We start from the raw sequence: 20,465 nt of genomic DNA on the forward strand, positions 1-20,465 counted from the left end.
ATAGGGTAGGAATCCTGCCTATAGGTTCAATAATGTGTGTTTAGTTATCGTGTGTTAGAAATCATGCTTATAGGTATCCTATTATGTTCAGTCATTATATGTTAGCAATCCTGCCTATGGTTTCAATACTTGGTTCAATTGTGTTCTATTTTTGCTTATTAGAAACCATGCTTATAGGAAATCACACACTTCACTTAACCTGCCTAATCCCTGCACATTATTCAAAAGTATGATCGTTTGACTAAATATTTTACCTGCTCCTATGCCTATTTCTGTCTGATTATTAGATATCATGCCTATAGGGAATGAATGCTAATAACAGTCCTCTCAATCTGCACCACGCTCAATAGATATCATGCATGTAGGATTTTAATTACTTAAAATCGCTATTGCATTATATTGTCCATCTAGAAAGCATGCCTATAGGAGCTAACATATGAGAATCAGTTCCACTAGTCTTTAGAAATCATGCTTGTAGGACATCACCACTTGCTCTTCAAACGTTGTTATCCATGCGATTATAAGGAGGCATAAGTAATTTTGGGCATTCCCAATAAGTTTTATTGACCCTACTGCGTGAATCACCTAGAGATCATGTCTATATGTTTAATAACCTACAACCTATAGTCTCAATAATCAGCGTGTAATACCAAATGCTCCTAAACTGTATATTCGCTTAGAAATCATGTCTATAGGTTTCATGACCTCCATAATCTGCAAATCAGTTAACTTGGGATAGCACCACCACATATACGATATTGAATTCGGCATCACCTAGAATCCATGCATAAAGGACTCTAAGTCTCAAATTCTGAAACTATGTATTGCCCGCTTGCATTTGTTTGTTTGTGTGTGGAGGCTAACTTGAGCCCTTAATTGCCTTTACATGAAGTCCCAACTTTTTTTTTGTATGTCGCCTAGTTTTATCATTTTTGAGCAACCTAAGTTAAAATCTAGAACCCCCCTGAAATACAGGTCCAAATGCCTCCTGGACCATAGGCATGGGACGGGTAGTGCACGCATAGAGTACGACTTAGAATTTACTAGTGCGCTTTAGGTAAACAACTTAAAGATAGTAATCGGGTAGCAGGAGATGATAGCCTGTGCTCGCTGAATAATATGAGTAACACTCCATCTTGCGGGAGTTACGAAGTATTATTTATGTTGCACGGGGTGATCCTTTAGGCTAAAAAACTTAGGACCCCCCACCTTTGTTAAAGTCAATCATTTTATTTGTCCAAATTGCTTCCCTTCCCTTAGACTAATTCATATAATTCGAGTTCGGCCGGGACCCACCATTGTGAATCTCGAGGAGTGCCTAACACCTTCTCTTCAAGGTAATTTGAGCCCTTACCCAATCTTTGGTGACACAACTAGTTAATCCAGAGTTATCTGCAAAATAGGTGCCCTAACACACCTTAATTCGTTATGTGGCGACTCTTCTCTTTTAACACTCCTCCCATTTAAAAGAGTTGTCACGACATCGAGGCCCACTTTCTGCGAGGAAAAATGGGGCGTGACAGTCATAACCAATTAATTTTTCAATCAGTTTCCGTTTCAGCGCATAACCCGATCCCACAATATATTCATATTCAATTCTATTGCGGCGTGCAACCCGATCCTCCAATATATTCATTTCAATCAATTCTGTTGCGGCGTGCAACCCGTTCCTCCAATATATTCATTTCAATCAATTCTGTTGCGGCGTATAACCCGTTCCTCCAATATATTAATTTCAGTCAATTCTTATAAAAAAATTACTCCAATAAATGCAACAGTTAATATGAAATTATAAGACAACAAGCATACAATAATTATGATTTATTATAAATAAGTGATGACAAGTAGCAATTAATTGTGGAAATTAAGGATGTAATAGGCATTTTAATAATTAGTATGCTAAACGTCAAATGGAAATTAAGTCACATAAATCAAATAAGCATGTAGCAATTATAGCATGGATTCAAGGCATGATATTGAGCAAAGAACATGAGAGAAATAATTAATATAATAATTAATTCATGATATAAAATAATTTATGATTTTTCAAGTAATTATGCAAATAATTAATTTGACGACGTATAGACACTCGTCGCCTCGCTTATACGTCGTTCACATGCATTTCACATAACAAATAATTCAAGGGTTCTATTCCTTCAAGTCTAGGTTAAGCACGACACTTACCTCGCTTTGCAACCAAATTTCAAGAATCCAATAAACCTTTTCCTCGCGAATTCGTGACCGAAATCCTCAAATCTAGTCATAAATAATTCAATATACTCAATACAAATCCTAGGAATTAATTCCATATGAATTTACAAATTTTCTGGATAAAAATCCGAATTTCATTTTAAAAGATAACAGTGGGACCCACATCTCGAATCCCGAAAAACCTCACGAAATCCGAACACCCGTTCCAATACGAGTTCAACCATACAAAAATTATCGGATTCCGACATCGGATTGGCTTTCAAATCTTCATTTTACATTTTTGGAAGATTTTATAAAAATCTGATTTTTCTTCCATAAATTCACTGATTCATAATGTAAATGAATATGGAATCATGAAATATAATCAATATAGGATAAAGAACATTTACCCCGATGTTCCCCCTTGAAAATCGGCCAAAAAGCTTCTTACCCGAGCTCAAAATCGTAAAATGGTGGAAAATGGGACGAAATCCCATTTCTAGAACTTAAGTTATGTTTTCCCAGATTTTTACTCATCGCGATCGCGGGAATTCGTTCGCGATCGCGTAGAAAAATTTCTGCCTATACATTTTACTCTTCGCGATCGCGGATAATTCTTTGCGATCGCGAATCATGTTTTGGTTGCCAAGAATTTTAATTCTACGCGATCGTGCAAATGGTCATGCGATCGCGGAGAACATTTTCTCAACCTTACGCGATCGCGTGCCTATCTTCGCGAACGTGAAGGGTAAAACTCATGGCGCAAAATTTACTCTTCGCAATCGTGGAAATGGCTTCGCAATCGCGAAGCACCATGCACCAGATGACAGCAGAAGCTCAAAACCAGATTTGTTTCCAAATTTCAAATGGTTCGTAGGCTATGGGATACTCACTCGAGCCCTCAAGGCTCTAAGACATACATGCACACAATTCCAAAAATATCATACGAACTTGCTCGCACGATCAAAACACCAATTTAACACCTAGGATTACGAATCGGACACCAAATCAAATGAAATTTTTAAGAAAACTTTAGAATTTCTATTTTCACAACGGAACGTCCGAATCACATAAAATCAACTCCGTTTCTCACTAAATTCGACAGACAAGTCATAAATGACATAACGGACTTATGAAAATTTTCAGAACTCGAATCCGACCCCGATACCAATAAAAGTCAATTTGTGGTCAAACTTTGAAATCTTTAAGACTTTGGTCAAACTGTGGCGATAATTCAAGCTAGGGACCTCCAAATCAAATTCCGGGCATACGCCCAAGTCCCAAATCATAATACGGACCTATCAGAAATGTCAAAACACTGATCCGAGTCCATTTTCTAAACATACTGACCATAGTCAACCCAATTATGTTTTAAAATAATTATTAAATTTAAAGTTGGGCTTTTGGGTCATCACAGAAGTACAATCCCGAGATGCTTCTCATGCTCCTCTCGACTGTGGGAGTAGATCAAGATATCATCAATAAACACGATCACAAAGGAGTCCAAATAAGGCTTGAACACTCGGTTCATCATATCCATGAATGCTGCTAGGGCATTTGTCAACCCAAAGGACATCACCAGAAACTCATATTGCCTGTACCGAGTCCGAAAAGTTGTCTTAGGGACATCGGATGCCCTAATCCTCAACTGATGGTAGCCAGATCTCAAATCAAACTTCGAAAACACCTTGGCAACCTGAAGCTGATCAAATAAATCATCAATCCTCGGTAATGGATACTTGTTCTTGATTGTGACTTTGTTCAACTGTCGATAATCTATACACATCCTCATCGATCCATCATTCTTCTTCGCAAACATCCTCATCGATCCATGGATACTTGCAACTGTTCCTTCAATTTTTTCAACTCTGGCGGGGCCATACGGTATGGCATAATGGAAATGGGATGGGTGCCCGGAGCCAAGTCAATACAGAAATCAATATGCTTATCGGGTGGCATCCTCGGTAGGTCTGCAAGAAAAACCTCTGGAAACTCACAAACAACTAGCACTGAATCCATGGAAGGAATCTCCGCACTAGAATCGCGGACATAAGCCAAATATGCTAGACACCCCTTCTCAACCATACGAAGAGCCTTCATATAAGAGATAACCCTGCTGGTAGAATGGCCAGGAGTCCCTCTCCACTCAAATCGAGGCAATCCCGGCAAGGCTAAGGTCACCATCTTGGCGTGACAATCCAATATAGCACGATAAGGTGACAACCAATCCATACTCAAAATGACATCAAAATCGACCATATCGAGAAGTAGAAGATCTACACGAGTCTAAAGACCCCCAATGATGACCACACACGAACGATAAACACGATCTACAACAATAGCATCCCCCCATAGTGTGGACACATACACAGGAGCACTCAAAGAATCACGAGGGACAACCAAATATGAAGCAAAATCGGATGACACATAAGAGTAAGTAGATCCCGGATCAAATAGAACTGAAGCATCTCTACTATAAGAGCATCGGATGACTCAGCCTCAGGCCTGGCTGGAAAAGCATAACATCGGGGCTGGGCCCCACCACTCTGAACCACGTCCCTAGGACGACCTCTAGCTGGCTGGCCTCCACCTCTAACGGCCTGACCTCCACCTCTAATAGTCTAGCCTCTACCACTGGCTGTCTGACCCCTGCGTCTGTCTAGCTGAGCAGGTGGTGCAACAACTGGTGCATGAACCATGGCACGAGAACCATGATGCTGTGGTGGGATGCCCAATAATCTCGGACAGGACCTCCTGTTATGCCCATAACAACAACACTCGAAACATCCATCCTAGTACTGTGGTTGTGTAAACTTAGACTGACCCGAACGGGCCGGATGACCACGGTAATAACACTAAATAGGAGGTGCACTGATAGGAGCTGGTGGTGCACTGTAGGCTGGCTGTCCAGAACGAGGCACATAAGGACCACGACTCCCTGAAGCGATGAATGAAATGGCCTGGGAGGATGGCCCCTACCAAAAGTACCCCTACATCTAGATGAGGCATCGCTGAACCCACCGGAATGACGAGGTCTCTTGTTAGACCCCTGACCTCCCTGTGCAAGAACCATCTCGACTCGCATGGCGACATTGGCAGCTGCCTGAAAAGAAATCTCACTCCCAGTCTCTTTAGCCATCTGCAATCTGATAGGCTGAGCAAGTCCGTCAATAAACCTCCTCACCATATCTCTCTCTTGGTGGGAGGCAGAAGAAGAGAATGACGGGTCAAATCCACAAAATGGGTCTCATACTAAGTAACAGTCATACTGCCATGCTGGAGATGCTCGAACTGATAGCGATCCTCCTCTCTCAATGTGATAGGCAGAAACTTCTCTAGAAAGATCTGAGAGAACTGGTCCCAAGTAAGAGCAGGCAACCCAATTGGTCTATCAACAAATAATTCCTCCATCATTTCTTGGCGGAACAAGTCATCTCGAATGCAGCAAAGTCCACCCCAATAGTCTCCACTATACCTATGTTCCGTAGCACCTCATGACAGTTATCAAGATACTCCTGGGGGTCCTCTGAAGTAGCACCACTAAAGTGAACTGGGAAGAGCTTGGTAAACCTGTCCAATCTCCACAAAGCCTCAGAAGACATAGCTGGCCCATCAGCGGTCTGTGCGTCAACAACCGGCTGAACTACTCCGACTGGACGAGCGGTTGGAGTCTGATACTAGGTAGACATCTGTTCCGGAGTGTGAGTAGCAGGAGTCTGGGCTCCTCCTCCAGCCTGAGCGACGGCTGGTTCAATGGGAAATGTGCCAGTCTGGGCCACACTCTCCATAAGGCCCACCAGACGGACCAAAGCATCTTAAAGCACTAGGGTGTTAATGAACCCCTCCGGAACCTAAGCTGGTCTGGCAGGAATAGTCTGGGCTGGAACCTTCTCGTCAAACTCTACCTGAGGCTTCGCTGCTGGGGCTACTGCTCGGGCTCTAGGCTGAGCTCTACCCCTGCCTTGGCCTCTGGTACGGCCTCAGTCTCGACCTCTACCCCTCGTAGGAGCCGCTACTGGAGGCTGTGTCTACTGTTTAGCTGAAGAAGTGGTACGTGTTCTCGCCATCTACGAGAGAATAAGAGTAGAAGAGTTAAATCAGTATTGAGGAAAAAAAATCGCACGACAGAGAAGAATAGAAGTGAAATTTGTTCCCAAACTTCATAGGGGATTGTTTTCGAAGAAATACAACAATTTTTGAAAGGAAAGAAATAGTAAAATGCAATAGCTAGAAGGGGACTACAGGGTCTGCAGACGCCGGAAGATCTACCTTGGGTCTCCTGTCAGATGAATCAAGCAGCTAACCTCACGATCAGCTCCGACCAGCACCAAAATCTGCACAGGAAGTGTAGAGTGCAGTATCAGTACAACCGACCCCATGTACTAGTAAGAGTCGAGCCTAACCTAGACGAAGTAGTGACAAGGCTAAGGTGGGTCACTCACACTACAACCTATACGCAATACACATATAATAAAACCAGAATAGGAAATACAGATTAGAAGAAAGCAGTAAATTGCAAGAAATACAACAACTCCCAGAGATATATCAACAGTGTTCAAAAATTAACGATCCTTAAGTACAAAAGATAATACCGTAAGGCTAACACAGCCCAGAGAAACATAAACACATAGGTTATTGCGGCGCGCAACCCGATCCCACCATATCACAATAACACAATCATAGTTCACCCTTATTCCACCAAACAATGCACCCTTATTACACATATTGCGGCGTGCAACCCGTTCCCACCGTACAGTATAAATTCACCCTTATTCCACCTTAATATATCACCCTTATTCCTCCTGTTGCGGCATGCAACCCGATCCTATCATATCAATATTAATTACTCAGTATGTATAGAAATTTCACAATTTAAATCACATAAACCCTTCACAACACTTAAACTCCAAATCGAAACAAATAGGAAACTTGTACACCATGAAAATCTAGCGAGACCAATTCAGAATCTACAATTGAAAGGTACCGGTAAACCAACTTAAGAAAATAACAGGAGATAATGAAACTATGGAAGAACTAATATCATTAACGGGAGGGAACAATGTCTAACACGTAGCAATTAGGCATGGGAACACAAGTTGAGTATGTAACAATTAAGACAGGGAAAGAGGCAATATGAGAAAAATGGGAGAAACAGGAAAACAGATAAATTGGCAGAGCATAGGTACTCGTCACCTCACATATCTGCCGCTCACATGAATTTCACTTAGCAAATAGTCCGAGGGTTCCTAATTCCCTTAAGTCAAGGTTAGACACAACACTTACCTCGCTCCAAAGGCCACTCAATGCTCAATTACCGCTTTTCCTCTAGAATCTACCTCCAAACCACTCGTATCTATCCACAAACGACTCAATAATATCAAATATTGCTAAACAAATCAATTACAATGCATAAATTTAGATTCCCCAAACTTTCCCCCAAAAAGTCAAAATTCAACCCCAGACCCGCTTGGTCAAAACCCGAGGTTCGGACCAAAATTCATTCACCAATTCACCCCCCGAGCCCGATTATATAATTTATTTCGAAATCAGATCTCAATTCAAGGTCTAAATTCCAATTATGCAAAAATCCCTAACTCTACCCAAACCCCCAATTTTCACCATGAAAAACCTAGATTTTAGGTTAAAAACTGATAAAATGTTATGGGTAATTGAAAGACAATAGGTTAGAATCACTTATCAATGAAATGGGAAGAAAATCTTATGGAAGAATCGCCAATAGGTCTTTTAGTTTTGAAATTTTTAAAGAATAGGAAGAATCCTGTAATTGGGACAGTTTTATCACTGGGCGTCAGTGTTTATCGCGTTCGCGAAGAGCAGATCACTAGTGGCTTATGCGATCTTGGAAGATACCACGCATTCGCAAAGGTATAGCCCGCCTCACCTCCGTGTTCGCGAGACAGGGCTCGCGTTCGCATAGTCACCTTAAGCCCCCTGCCCAGCCTAGCTAAAGCTACACGTTCGCGTATGATAGGTCGCGTTCGCGTAGAGAAAACCACCCAATGCTCCGCGTTCGCGACCATGGTCTCGCATTTACGTAGTGAAAAATAAATCCTCCCCCAACTCACATCCCCTTCGCGATCGCGAGAATGGCTTCGCAATCGCGAAGCACAACGCACTAGAACACCAGCTGCGGCAAAAAACCAGATTTTCTAAGTCCAATTCACCTCGTAGCCTATCTGAAACTCACACGATCCCTCGGGGCTCCAAACCAAACATGCACACATGTCCTAAAACATCATACGAACTCGGTCGCATTATCAAAATACCAAAATAACACATAGAACTATAAAGCGGACACCAAATCAAAGGAAATTTGCAAGAAGACTTTAAAACTTGTATTTTCACAACCGAACGTCTGAATCACGTCAAATCAACTCTATTTCTCACCAAATTTGACAAACAAGTCATATATATTATAGTGGACCTGTACCGAGCTCCGGAACCAAAATACAAACCCGGTATCAATAAACCCAAACATCAATCGATTCTTAAATATCATAAATCTTTCAAACTTTCAATTTTCAACAAAAATCAATAACTATTGCTAGGGACCTCTGAATTCGATTCCGGGCAAATGCCCAGGTCCCAAATTATGATACGAACCCATCGGAACAGTCAAAACACGGATTCGGTTGAGTTTGCTCAAAACTTTGATCGAAATCAACTTAAATGAATTGCTAAGGGAAACATTGTTATTTTTATTAGTTTTTAACATATAAGCCTTTCGGAAGAACACCCGGACTGCGCACACAAATCGAGAAAGGCTAAAATGCGGTTTTTGAGACCTCGAAACACAGAATTAGGTTCTAAAATATAAGATGACCTATCGAGTCATCACACAAAGGTTTGACATCCCTTTGCCTCAAAGCTCAAAGTGCTCCCGTGAATAGGAATCCCTACTGTGATCCATGGCGGTGGTGTCCCAGGAGCTTCTAGAATCTCTGCTAACCAAGGTCAGGCCTCATCTCCCATTGCATACTTCTCTAAATATTATGTCGGATCAAGATCTTCGAAACCCAAGTACGCGTTGAGAGTAGCTTGAGATTTAAGGTTACACAATTTGGTTACCTTTGTCCCCTTCTTGATATGCGCCATATTGGCGTAGAATTCCCGGACAAGATGTTCCTTGGCATCCACCACACTCTGAGTGAACCACATCCATCCCTTGTATTCCTTGAACTGTCTAAGCACTGACGGGCTATATGTCTCCAAATCCTTCAACTGAAACTATCGCTGAAGAGTAAGCGACCACACTGGAAAATGTATTTGTCATGAAGATATTTTATCTTTTCTTTGTATAAGGACGAACTTGCATAAGCATGATACCGGAACTCATTCAATTCATTCAAATGTGCAACCCTCAAGTTAGCGGCTACATCCCAATTAAGATTCAACTTCTTTAGAACCCACATGGCTTTTTGCTCAAGTTCCACCGGAAGATGACAAGCTTTGCCGAACACCAACCGGTATGGAAACATTCCAATAGGTGTTTTGTAAGCCATCTGATATGCCCATAATGCATCATCAAGCTTCCTGGACCAATCTGCCCCGTTAGCATTCACTGTTTTGGACAAAATACTCTTTATCTCCCGGTTGAAGACTTCCGCTTGACCGCTAGCTTGTGGATGATAGGGAATCGTGACTTTATGAGTAACATCATACTTGCTAAGTAAAGTGTCGAAAGCCTTGTTGCAAAAATGCGACCCCCATAACTTATGATGGCCTGCGAAGTACCAAACCTTGTGAAAATATTCTTCTTCAAGAACGCCACCACACTTCTTGCCTAATTGTTGGGTAGAGCAATGGCCTCAGCCCATTTAGACACATAATCAACTGTGACCAAGATGGAGGTGTTTGCACAAGAACTCACAAAAGGACCCATGAAGTCAATACCCCACACATCAAAGATATCAATCTCCAAAACGGTTGTGAGAGGCATTTCATTTTGCTTCGAAATTCCACCGTCCTGTTGGCATTCATCACAGCTTTTCACTACATCACTTGCATCCTTGTAAAGAGTGGGCAAATAGAAACCGCAACTTAGCACTTTGGACGCCGTTCTTGCTCCACCATGGTGACCACCATATGGTGAAGAATGACAAGCACCAAGAATTTCACCTTGTTCTTCTTTAGGTATACATCTTATAATCACCCCGTGTAAATCCGAAATAGGTATGGTTCATCCTAATAATAATCTTGACAATCCCGTTTGAGCTTCTTCCTTTGGTTTGAAGAGAATTCATCCCGGATGATATCACACACAAGGAAATTTTCTAGATCCGCAAACCATGGCACCTCCTTCATTGAAATAGCCAAGAGTTTCTCATCGGGAAAGGAGTCATTGATTTCAAGGCCATGATGTGGCCTCCCCTCCTCCTCCAAACGAGACAAGTGGTCCTCCACTTGATTTTCACTCCCTTTTCTATCTTGGATGTCAATATCAAACTCTTGCAATAAAAGCACCCATCTAATCAACCGAGCTTTGGAATCTTTCTTGCTCATAAGATAACAAAGTGCCGCATGATTCGTTTGGACAATAACTTTCACACCTATCAATTACTGGTGGGACTTCTCAATTGCAAACACAATGGCAAGGAGCTCTTTCTCCGTAACGGTATAGTTGACTTTGGCACTTTTCATGGTCTTACTAGCATAGTAGACAAGATAAAAAATCCTGTTGATGCGTTGCCCCAAAATAGCCCCAACCGCTACGTCACTAGCATCACACATGAGTTCAAAGGTGACACTCCAATTTGGAGCGGTGATGATGGGAGTGGTTGTCAACTTGAACTTTAACAATTCAAAGGCTCACATGCAATCATCATTGAAGTTAAACTTAGCATCTTTACGAAGAATCTTGCACAACGAGTTCACCACCTTAGAGAAATCTTTGATGAAACGCTGGTAAAACCCTGCGTGGCCTAAGAAACTTTGCACACCTTTCACCGAAGTTGGAGGTGAAAGTTTAGAAATCACTTCAATATTTGCCTTGTAAACTTCAATTCCATTCTTTGAGATCTTGTGTCCAAGGACAATTCCTTCCTCGACCATGAAATGACACTTCTCCCAATTGAGCACCAAATTCGTTTCTTCATATCTTGCCAACACTTTATCTAGATTTGCAAGACAATCATCAAAGGAATCCCTAACTACCGAGAAGTCATCCATGAAATCTTCAAATTAGTCCTCCACCATGTCCATGAAGATAGCCATCATACACCTTTGAAAAGTCGTCAGTGCATTACACAAACCAAATGGCATCCGCTTGAAGGTGAAAGTACCATAGGGACATGTAAAGGTTGTTTTCTCTTGATCCTCTGGAGCAATAAGGATTTGGTTATAGCCCGAATACCCATAAAGAAAGTAAGGGAAAGCACGGCCAGCCAACCTATCAAGCATTTGGTCTAGGAAGGGAAGTTGAAAATGATCATTCCCAGTGACTTTGTTGAGCTAACAATAGTCCATACACACTCTCCAATCGGTCACTGTTCTTGTAGGAATCAACTCATTCTTGTCATTGGTAACCACTGTCATGCCCCTTTCTTTGGGACACATTGAACCGGAGAAGTCCACGAACTATCAGAATTGGGGTAGACAACCCCGACATTCAACCACTTGATAATAACCCTTTTGACAACTTCTTGCATAGGCTCATTGAGTCTCCTTTGATATTAAATAGATGGTTTGGCACCTTCCTCCAAGTTAATATTATGCATGCAAAATGCGGGCTTATCCCCCGAATATCCGCCAATGTCCACCCAACAGCCTTCTTCCTCTTTTGTAGCACCGCCAATGTAGAATCTACCTACACGTTAGTCAAACAAAAGGAAAGAATAACTAGTAAAGTAGAGCAATGTCCAAGAAATTAATACCATAGATTTGGAGGAAATGGCTTCAACTCCAATATAGGAGGTTCTTCAATAGAAGGCTTTGTAGGAGGAGTTTTCCTATTTTCGATATCTAAAGATAGTTTTTGGGGTGCATGATTGTACGATCCCATTCCTTGCAAAGAATTCACACATTCCATGAAGCTATCCATCTCGTCATCATCAAAGTTGAGCAAGACGGACTTTAACATATCACCAACATTGATTGTGGCACTTGTATCATCAACAATAACATCGGTCACCAATTCCATAAAAGAGCACACCTCGTTGCCATTTGGTTGCCACATGGACTTGCACACATGGAATACCACTTTTTTATTACCCACCCGGAAGGTGAGTTCTTCGACTTTCATATCACAAAGAGCCTTCCCCGTAGCAAGGAAAGTTCTTCCAAGAATAATCGGCACCTCATAATCAACTTCACAATCAAGAATTATAAAATCCGCTAGAATAATGAATTTAAAAACACAAACCAAGACATCCTCAATCACTCCCAAAGGTCTCTTCATGGTACGATCGTCCATTTGCAATCTCATATAGGTAGTTCTTGGTTTCCCAATTCCCAAGGTCTTGAAAACCGAATAAGGCATCAAATTGATACTTGCCCCAAGATTACAAAGAGATTTAGCAAACTCGGCACTTCCAAATGTACAAGGAATTATGAAAGCACCGGTATCTTCCAACTTAGAAGTTATTGAATGCACAATTTCACTCACTTGATGAGTGACTTTGATAGTTTCAAAATTCATTGACCGCTTCTTCATCACGAGATCTTTCATAAACTTGGCATAACCGGGTATTTGTTCCAAAGCTTCAACTAATGGCACAATGATTAAGAGACTCTTCATAATTTGAATGAACTTTTTGAATTGATTCTCGCCATTTTGTTTGGCAAGTCTTTGAGGATATAAAGGTGGAGGCTTAGGCAATGATGCCTTAGCCTTTTGCACTACTGGTTCCGGTATGTCAATAATGTGATCCCTAGACGGGTTCATATCTTCTTGATTCTCTTCAACATTATCATCAATTTCAATATGAACTTCATTATTTGTTTGCATCACATTGTTCGGGACCTCTTCTCCTTGTACCACTTGCTCATCATCCACATGATGAATTTGACTTGAGGTGGGTGCATTCTCACCTCTTCCACTTCTTGTAGTAACAGTCATGGCATACCACGTGTTTTTCCCACCTTTTGGGTTCACCATCGTGTCACTTGGTAGTGCCCCCTTAGGACGAGAATTTAGAGTTTGAGAGAATTGCCCCATTTGAACTTCTAAGTTGCGGATCGATGTGTTGTGTGAGGCAAGTTGGGCATCCGAATCGGAATTCTTTTCCATCATTTGCTTGAACATGTTCACAATATTCCCCATCTCATTGGTTGAAGAACTAAGATCATAAGAGGGATAAGGAGGCGAGTTGTTCGGTTGTTGATACATCGGGGGCTTTTGATAACCTTACCCCCGATTGCCTTGATTATTGGTCCATCTGCCTTGATTGTTACCCCCCCCCCCCCCCGCTCAAAATTTCCTTGATTGTTGTTATGCCAATTTCCTTGATTGTTTCCACCATTCCAATTTCACTGGTTGTTAGAATTCCAATTGCCTTGATTGTTTTTAGTTCGCCATTGTTGTTGGTTTGAGCCTTGGAAATTGTTTCGTTGCCCTTTAAAGTTGTTCACATATTGCACCTCCTCTTCTTGGTCATTATAAGAGTCATCTTGATCAAAACTACTATCCTCTTGCACAAAATTATCCACTCGATGTTGCACTTGTGGACCCTTTGTTCTTCTTTTGTTCATCATCATGTTCACTCCCTCCATGTCATTGACTTGCTTAAGATGTTACACTTGTTGAAGTTAAGCCTTTGCTAGTTGATTCATGGTGGTAGTCAATTCGGCAATGGCTTTTCCATGGTCATGCAACTCTTTGTGAAGGTGGATCACGTTGGGATCACCTTGTGGAACATTAGCTCGGGATTTCCATGCCAATGATGTTTCCGCCATTTCATCTAAAATCTCAAACGCCTATGCATAAGGCGTAGTCATGAAGTTCCCACCGGCGAGTTGATTCACTACACATTAGTTGGTTGTGTTGATCCCGCGATAGAAAGTTTGTTGAATTATGTTCTCCGTGATATCCTTGTTGGGACATTCCTTAACCATTGTTCGATAGTGTTCCCATATCTCGTGTAGTGGTTCATTTGACTCTTGCTTCAATGCCAAAATCTCATCCCGAAGTGTAGCCATGTGCCTTGGAAAGAAGAACTTAGAAATAAAAGTTTCCGCCAACTCATCCCAAGTGTGAATGGAATGGTTCGGCAAACGTTCCAACCAATCTAAAGCTTTCCCCTATAGAGAGAAGGGAAAAGCCTTAGCCTCAATGCATCCTCGGAGACATCTGTTTGTTTGCTCCCCCAACAAGTGTCCACAAACCTCTTCAAATGTTTGTATGCATTTTTACTTGGAGCACCGGTGAAGAAACCTCGTTGCTCTAGAAAAGTGAGCATGACGTTGGTGATTTGAAAGTTGCCCACCTTAATATGGGGAGGGACTATTGCACTTGCATATCCTTCATTGGGTAACACCCGTTGTGGAGTCGCTCGTGGTGGAGGTGGGGATGGAACGGGCACATTGTCATGAGGCACTCGGCCTCTTCTATTGGCTTGAGGTTCAAGAGGAACCTCATCCACTTGGTCATCCTCAACGTACACATCACCCAAAGCAATATTTTCGAGCTCATTGTTCGCCATAGTTGTACCTCCGATTTCTCAAACACGTTAGTAATACAGAAGGAAAATAAGATACTCCAAAAACACACCCAAATATATAGCTAACACCGTTTTTTAAGTCCCCGTCAACAGAGCCAAAAATTGATCACGTCCAAATGCACACCTCAAAAGAGATATGAAACAGTCGTTTGCAATTATAGAAAACCAACTAAGAGTCAGGGTTGAATCCATAGGGAGCTAATATGGGAGTTACTAATATATATTTCAATGTGCATGATTGAATTATCGAGATTGCACTTTCACAAAAAGATTGGTTTTGTATTTCTAATTTTTATTCTATTGATTACAAAACAAAGAAAGAAGACTAGAGATAATTATTTTTGGGTTTTTCCAAATTAATAAAAAACCTAGGGTTGTGACCATTAAATAGGTGTTTTCCTAATGGGATAGAGACTTTAATGCTTGTTCTGTTGACTGGGGTGTATTATAGCTATCAGCTCTAAATTACACACTCAATACCTCTCGGTCAAAGAGTGGTTTTGCCCAATTTTGCTTTCTCAAGACCAAATGGGTATCACAAAACAGTTGATAAAAATTCAAGTTAGGTTATTACTATCCTTAGGTTGAACCCTTTAATTGGATATCAATCTCTCAATTGACCCAATTCCTTGTTAACCAAGTTATCCTAGACTAGGTCTCTCTATCTCAAGAAGAGACTAAGTCAAATAGGCATGAACTAATATTTACAACCATTAATTCCTCAAATTAAAGCATGAACTAAGCTAAATAATAAATACTCAATCCCAAACAAGTACTAAATTAAATATCCATAAGGTTTACACACTAGGGTTGGGTCACAACCCTAGTAAAAATCTAGCTACTCATACTTGGGTTTGAAGAAAATGAAGAAGAAAGACTAATTAAACTCATAATGAAATCTTAAAATGATTAAATTTATTGTAAAATACACCAAAGCAAAGTAAACTTCCAAAAATGGCAAAGAAAAATGGCTACAGTAATTGTTGATGTTCAAACTTGACCAAATTTTGTGAAACTCGTCTATTTATACAAGGCTAAAAATCTCGGACAAAAATACCCCTCGAGAGGTTCTGCAGCCACAGAATTCCATGTACGGTCCGCAGATTTCATCATCGGACAGGAACAGGAGTTTTGCGCCCGCACAATGCTGGACTGCAGCCGCGAAGCAGCTTTTCTGCGGTCCGCAGATTTAGAACTACGATCTGTAATGTTAGGGTTGTGGCCACAACGCTATATTTTGCGGCCGCACAAATATTGTGCGGTTCACAATTCACTGAGGCTCTGGACTTTGAAATTTGCATACTCTCGGATCTTGAATCCAGCCCAGCTTTTGTGACTGCACAATTCATGTGCGGTCCGCAATTTGCACAATTATCTGCAGATTGTTCCTCTTTAGTTGCAGCCGCAGATGGAATTTTGCGGTCCGTAATTTCTTCTACAGACCACACATTTTATGCTTATGTGCCCTTTTTTTGCCTTGTGCTTAGACTGCTCCTTTTTGAATCGAACGTCATCTCGGGAGCCCAACTTCCAGCATTCCTGCAATTTTGTACAATTTGATTAGTTCTGTGAGCACAATTCAATGCTTTTAGACTAAAAAAATAGTTAACAGGCGCTAATAAGTAGTCAAAATCCCCACTTATCAGTGGTGTTAACACGAGGTTGGAGGTTTGAAGGCAGGCCCTGAAGTCTAAAGATTTCAACTTGAGCAAGATCAAAACTGAATACTTATAGTGAAAGTTTAGTGGTGTGACTTAGGAAGTGAATGGGACGTGCGGCTTGATCGATAAGTCATCCCTAGGAGAGAAAGTTATAAGTACCTTGGGTCAGTTATACAAGGAAATGGGAAGATTGACGAGGATATCACACATTATATTAGGGTGAGTGGATGAAATGGAGGCTCGCCTTCGGTGTTTTATGTTATAAGAATATGCCACCAAAACTTAAAAGAAAGTTCTATAGAGCGGTGATCAAACTGACCATATTGTATGGGGCTGAGTTTTGGCCAGTCAAGAACTTTCATGTACAGAAGATGAAGGTAACAGAAATAAGGGATGAAGGTATTTGGGACAAGGTGGGTGTGGCTCCTATGGAGGACAATATGTGTGAAGCGAGACTTAGATGGCTTGAACATATGAAGAGGAGATGCACAGATGCCCCAGAAAGAAGGTGTGAGTGGTTGGTCTTGAGGATATGAACCAGGCAGACCGAATAATATTGGGGAGAGGTGATTAGGCAAGACATAGAGATAATCCAGCTTACTGAGGATATGAACTTTAATAGGAAGGTGTGGAGGTCGAGAGTTAGGGTAGAAGGTTAGGTAGCTGAGATTTTTCTTATTCATACTAGTAGTATTTGTGTACTACTTAGTGTTAGTCTTGTATTTTCTTATTCTTTATGTCCATTATTACTTGTTGCTTCTTTCGCTTTGATTTTCTGGTTGGTTTGCTGGTGTTGGTACTTGTTGTTTATCCTTCCCTTTTCTCTTTCCTAAGTCGAGGGTCTATCCAGAATAGCCTATCTACCTTCTCAAGGTATGGGGAAAGTATGCGTACACACTACCCTCCCCATACCCTATTTATGGGATTATATTGGGTTTGTTTTGTTGTTATTATTATTGTTGTATAGAGATGTCACAATTATCACGGCCATGCCCAACTGCTCAAGGTATTATCCTGGATCAAAGGATCGGGCTAAAGCAGATAATATCTTGACAGTAGAGCTTTATGGCAAAGTCACTCCAAATGTAATCTTGAGAATGATGGGACAGACCTCGGTGTTCAATTGAGTTAAGGCAGATCTTACATATTTGAGAAGGTGTGGTGGGGCAAAATATAACGAGGACGCAGTTCCTAAGGGAGTGGTGTGTGTAACACCCCAATAAAAATCCTGCATCGACAAACACAAGAGAGAAGCTAAGTAGATAATAAGAAAACAAACCTTAGCCAATATAAGTGACGCATTCTAAGTCATGCCGGCCTGGATTCAAAGTGGACAATACAACTATACAACTAGTGAGTTGAGTTGTTACACTAATGATATACGTAAACCAATGAAATAAGCAAGGATGAAGATGGTGTCAAATGACATATACAAAATAGTAGGTCAGTGTAGTCAGTACGTAAGATGGTGTCACTTATAGTGGGAAGGTGCGTATTCATTTTTAATCAGGGCAATAGTAGACTGCTACATACAAGGGGTTAAATGCATTTAAATGTTTGACATTGATTGAGTTTAATGCTAGAACTGAGAATTGATACATGACGACATATTATGGGAGCTATTTTTTGATATTGTATTTCAGAAATGAGAAAGAGCAACCAACATATATTGTGTATGTGCGAATGAAGAGGTATACTTATATAACATTAATATGGAAATGGTATTGAGCATCGGCGTAACTGGTAAAGGTGTTTAGCCATATAACTAGGAGGTCACGAGTTCGAGCCGTGAAAACAGGTTCTTGCAGAAATGCAGGGTAAGACTGTGTACAATAGACCCTTGTCGTCCGACCCTTCTCTGGACCCCGCGTATAGCAAAAGCTTAGTGCACCAGACTGCCTTTTAAAAAAATAAAAGTGATATTATAGTATATAAAATAACATGATGGAGTCCAAGCTCCAAACTTTACAAACAGTAAGAAAAGAAAGAGCAAGTAGTCGAAATAAATAGATAAACACCTCATACACTTACAAAGTTACAATAATGATAGTTTCAGTTGAGATTATTATAGCATATAATAGTACATTATTCAGCAAAATGATAGGAGTAATGCACACAGTGTATGTAATAAAAGTGTCATATTTATTGTAGCAGAATGTGGTACTCGTACTTACCCTTCCTACTGGCATCTACCACTTCCATTTCCTTTTCTAACAACACCACCAGCTCCTGCTTTGCCCTTGTTAGCCAAGAAGCTACCGTCAGCGTTTAACTTCCATGTATCTCTTTCAGATGTATCCCACATAACCATGTTAGGTACACTTGAAAGAGAAACACTTGATCTAACCAGTGTTTAACCACATAACCGAATTGTATATTTTGCAAGTGTTGATTATGAAAGACGATAAATAGTAACTTAGTGGTAATGGACAATTGACATAGTATCATTAATAATTTTGAATGGGTATTACAATTTAAGAATGAAGTTGAACGGATTAGCATGTGATTCTATTCGGCGATTTGAGTTGTTGGAGGGTTGTAGCCAACTTATGAGCCATAAATGGATATTGATCAATATTTTAAGTCATATTTTGAGGTAATTGGGATATCTAATTGTAGATATCGACTTGTTGGTGATACTTGAGCATTTGAATCAACATTGGAATGATGGAAGAAGATTGAAAGCTTGTGAATGTTAATAAAGTGAAAGCGAGGTAAGTTGATTAAAACTTGCTCTTCTTGAGGGACTTTATCTAAAAACATGTTTCGAGTTAATACTTAAGTTGTTTGCAAATGTGCTTTCGTTCTTGTAGGGATAAACAAGTACGGATGTCTCCATGTACAAAAATATTATGTTGCATATGTAGTGTCATGTTGTTTTATAAAATTTTATTTAAATCTTGATGGCAAAATGACACTCAAGGTAAATGTTATAAGTTTTTATCAATACTTTTGTATTGACAAGAGTATACATATTTGAGTGCTAAAGATAAGTTTTCATGGAAAGTATTCCTTTTGGAAATTGATGAGTAGAATAGCACTTGTGGTATCTTTTAAAGATTGATGTTTAATTGCTCAAGGCTTTAACATGTAAAAGGTTGTTTATTTAATTTTTGTTCAAATGGTTTAGATTTTTTTTTATTGATGTCATGATTTGATAAATATAGATCTTTTGAGGCTACTATGCTACGAATCTATTTTTGAAGTATCAAATATTTTGGGAGTTACTTATGTTCAACGAGATTGACTTTGGATATATTGTATTCGTCGTCAAATATTGGTGCATTATTTTTATAAATTTTTTCCCAAGAACTTTAGTTAGATAGAGTCTATGACACTTATTGAGTACGGTTGTGGTGTACTCAGTCCTTAGGGCCCCCCTCTAGGGCCCTGCTTAGTTTACATATTTCAGGATGAGGTATGATACGTGACATGCGGTCAAGGCTAGGATGACTCTCTTTCTGAGGTATATGGTGAGGCACCACTCGTATTTCGTGGTAGCTATCATGTTGTTTTCTTAATTTATGCTAGTCGGGTATTAGCCCAAGTGTTTAATTCTATTATTTGGTATAGAGGCTCCATAGATAGTTGTGAAAGGTTGTAGTAATGGGGTTTTACATGACATACATGAAAATATATTTATTTTACTTAGTCTTATTGTTATTATCATGAAAGGCGCCATGGGTGATTTTGAATTGGAAAATATTTTATCATTTAACTTGAAAATGTATATGATTTTCAAGGAGCTTCCGCACTGAAAATGGTTTTCATGCATATGATTTGGGTGTATCACATGGTTTGGTTCGCTCGGGTCGGGTAGTCTGCCGGGTGTCAGTCACATGGTTCTGAGTCGTGACATATATATAGCTTATTAGCCGCTTATCAATATGTTAATAGAAAATTGGGAGGTCTAGTTCGAGGATGGAATAAATGTATG

At 40.4% G+C, this 20,465-nt stretch overlaps 1 protein-coding gene across 1 annotated transcript; it reads right to left on the reverse strand.

The window, feature by feature from the left end:
* Positions 1-12,076: 12,076 nt before the first annotated feature.
* Positions 12,077-13,471, reverse strand: LOC138900245 (uncharacterized). The gene has a single exon (XM_070186964.1). It carries the CDS (start codon positions 13,469-13,471, stop codon positions 12,077-12,079), a length of 1,395 nt encoding a protein of 464 aa, XP_070043065.1.
* Positions 13,472-20,465: the final 6,994 nt, after the last annotated feature.

This window comes from Nicotiana tomentosiformis, chromosome 10, assembly GCF_000390325.3.
Source record: "Nicotiana tomentosiformis chromosome 10, ASM39032v3, whole genome shotgun sequence".
NCBI classification, from domain to species: domain Eukaryota; kingdom Viridiplantae; phylum Streptophyta; class Magnoliopsida; order Solanales; family Solanaceae; genus Nicotiana; species Nicotiana tomentosiformis.

Bases quoted from the DNA above. Each gene is read 5' to 3' on its own strand.
- LOC138900245 (XM_070186964.1), bottom strand. From the start codon at position 13,471: ATGGGGAATATTGTGAACATGTTCAAGCAAATGATGGAAAAGAATTCC.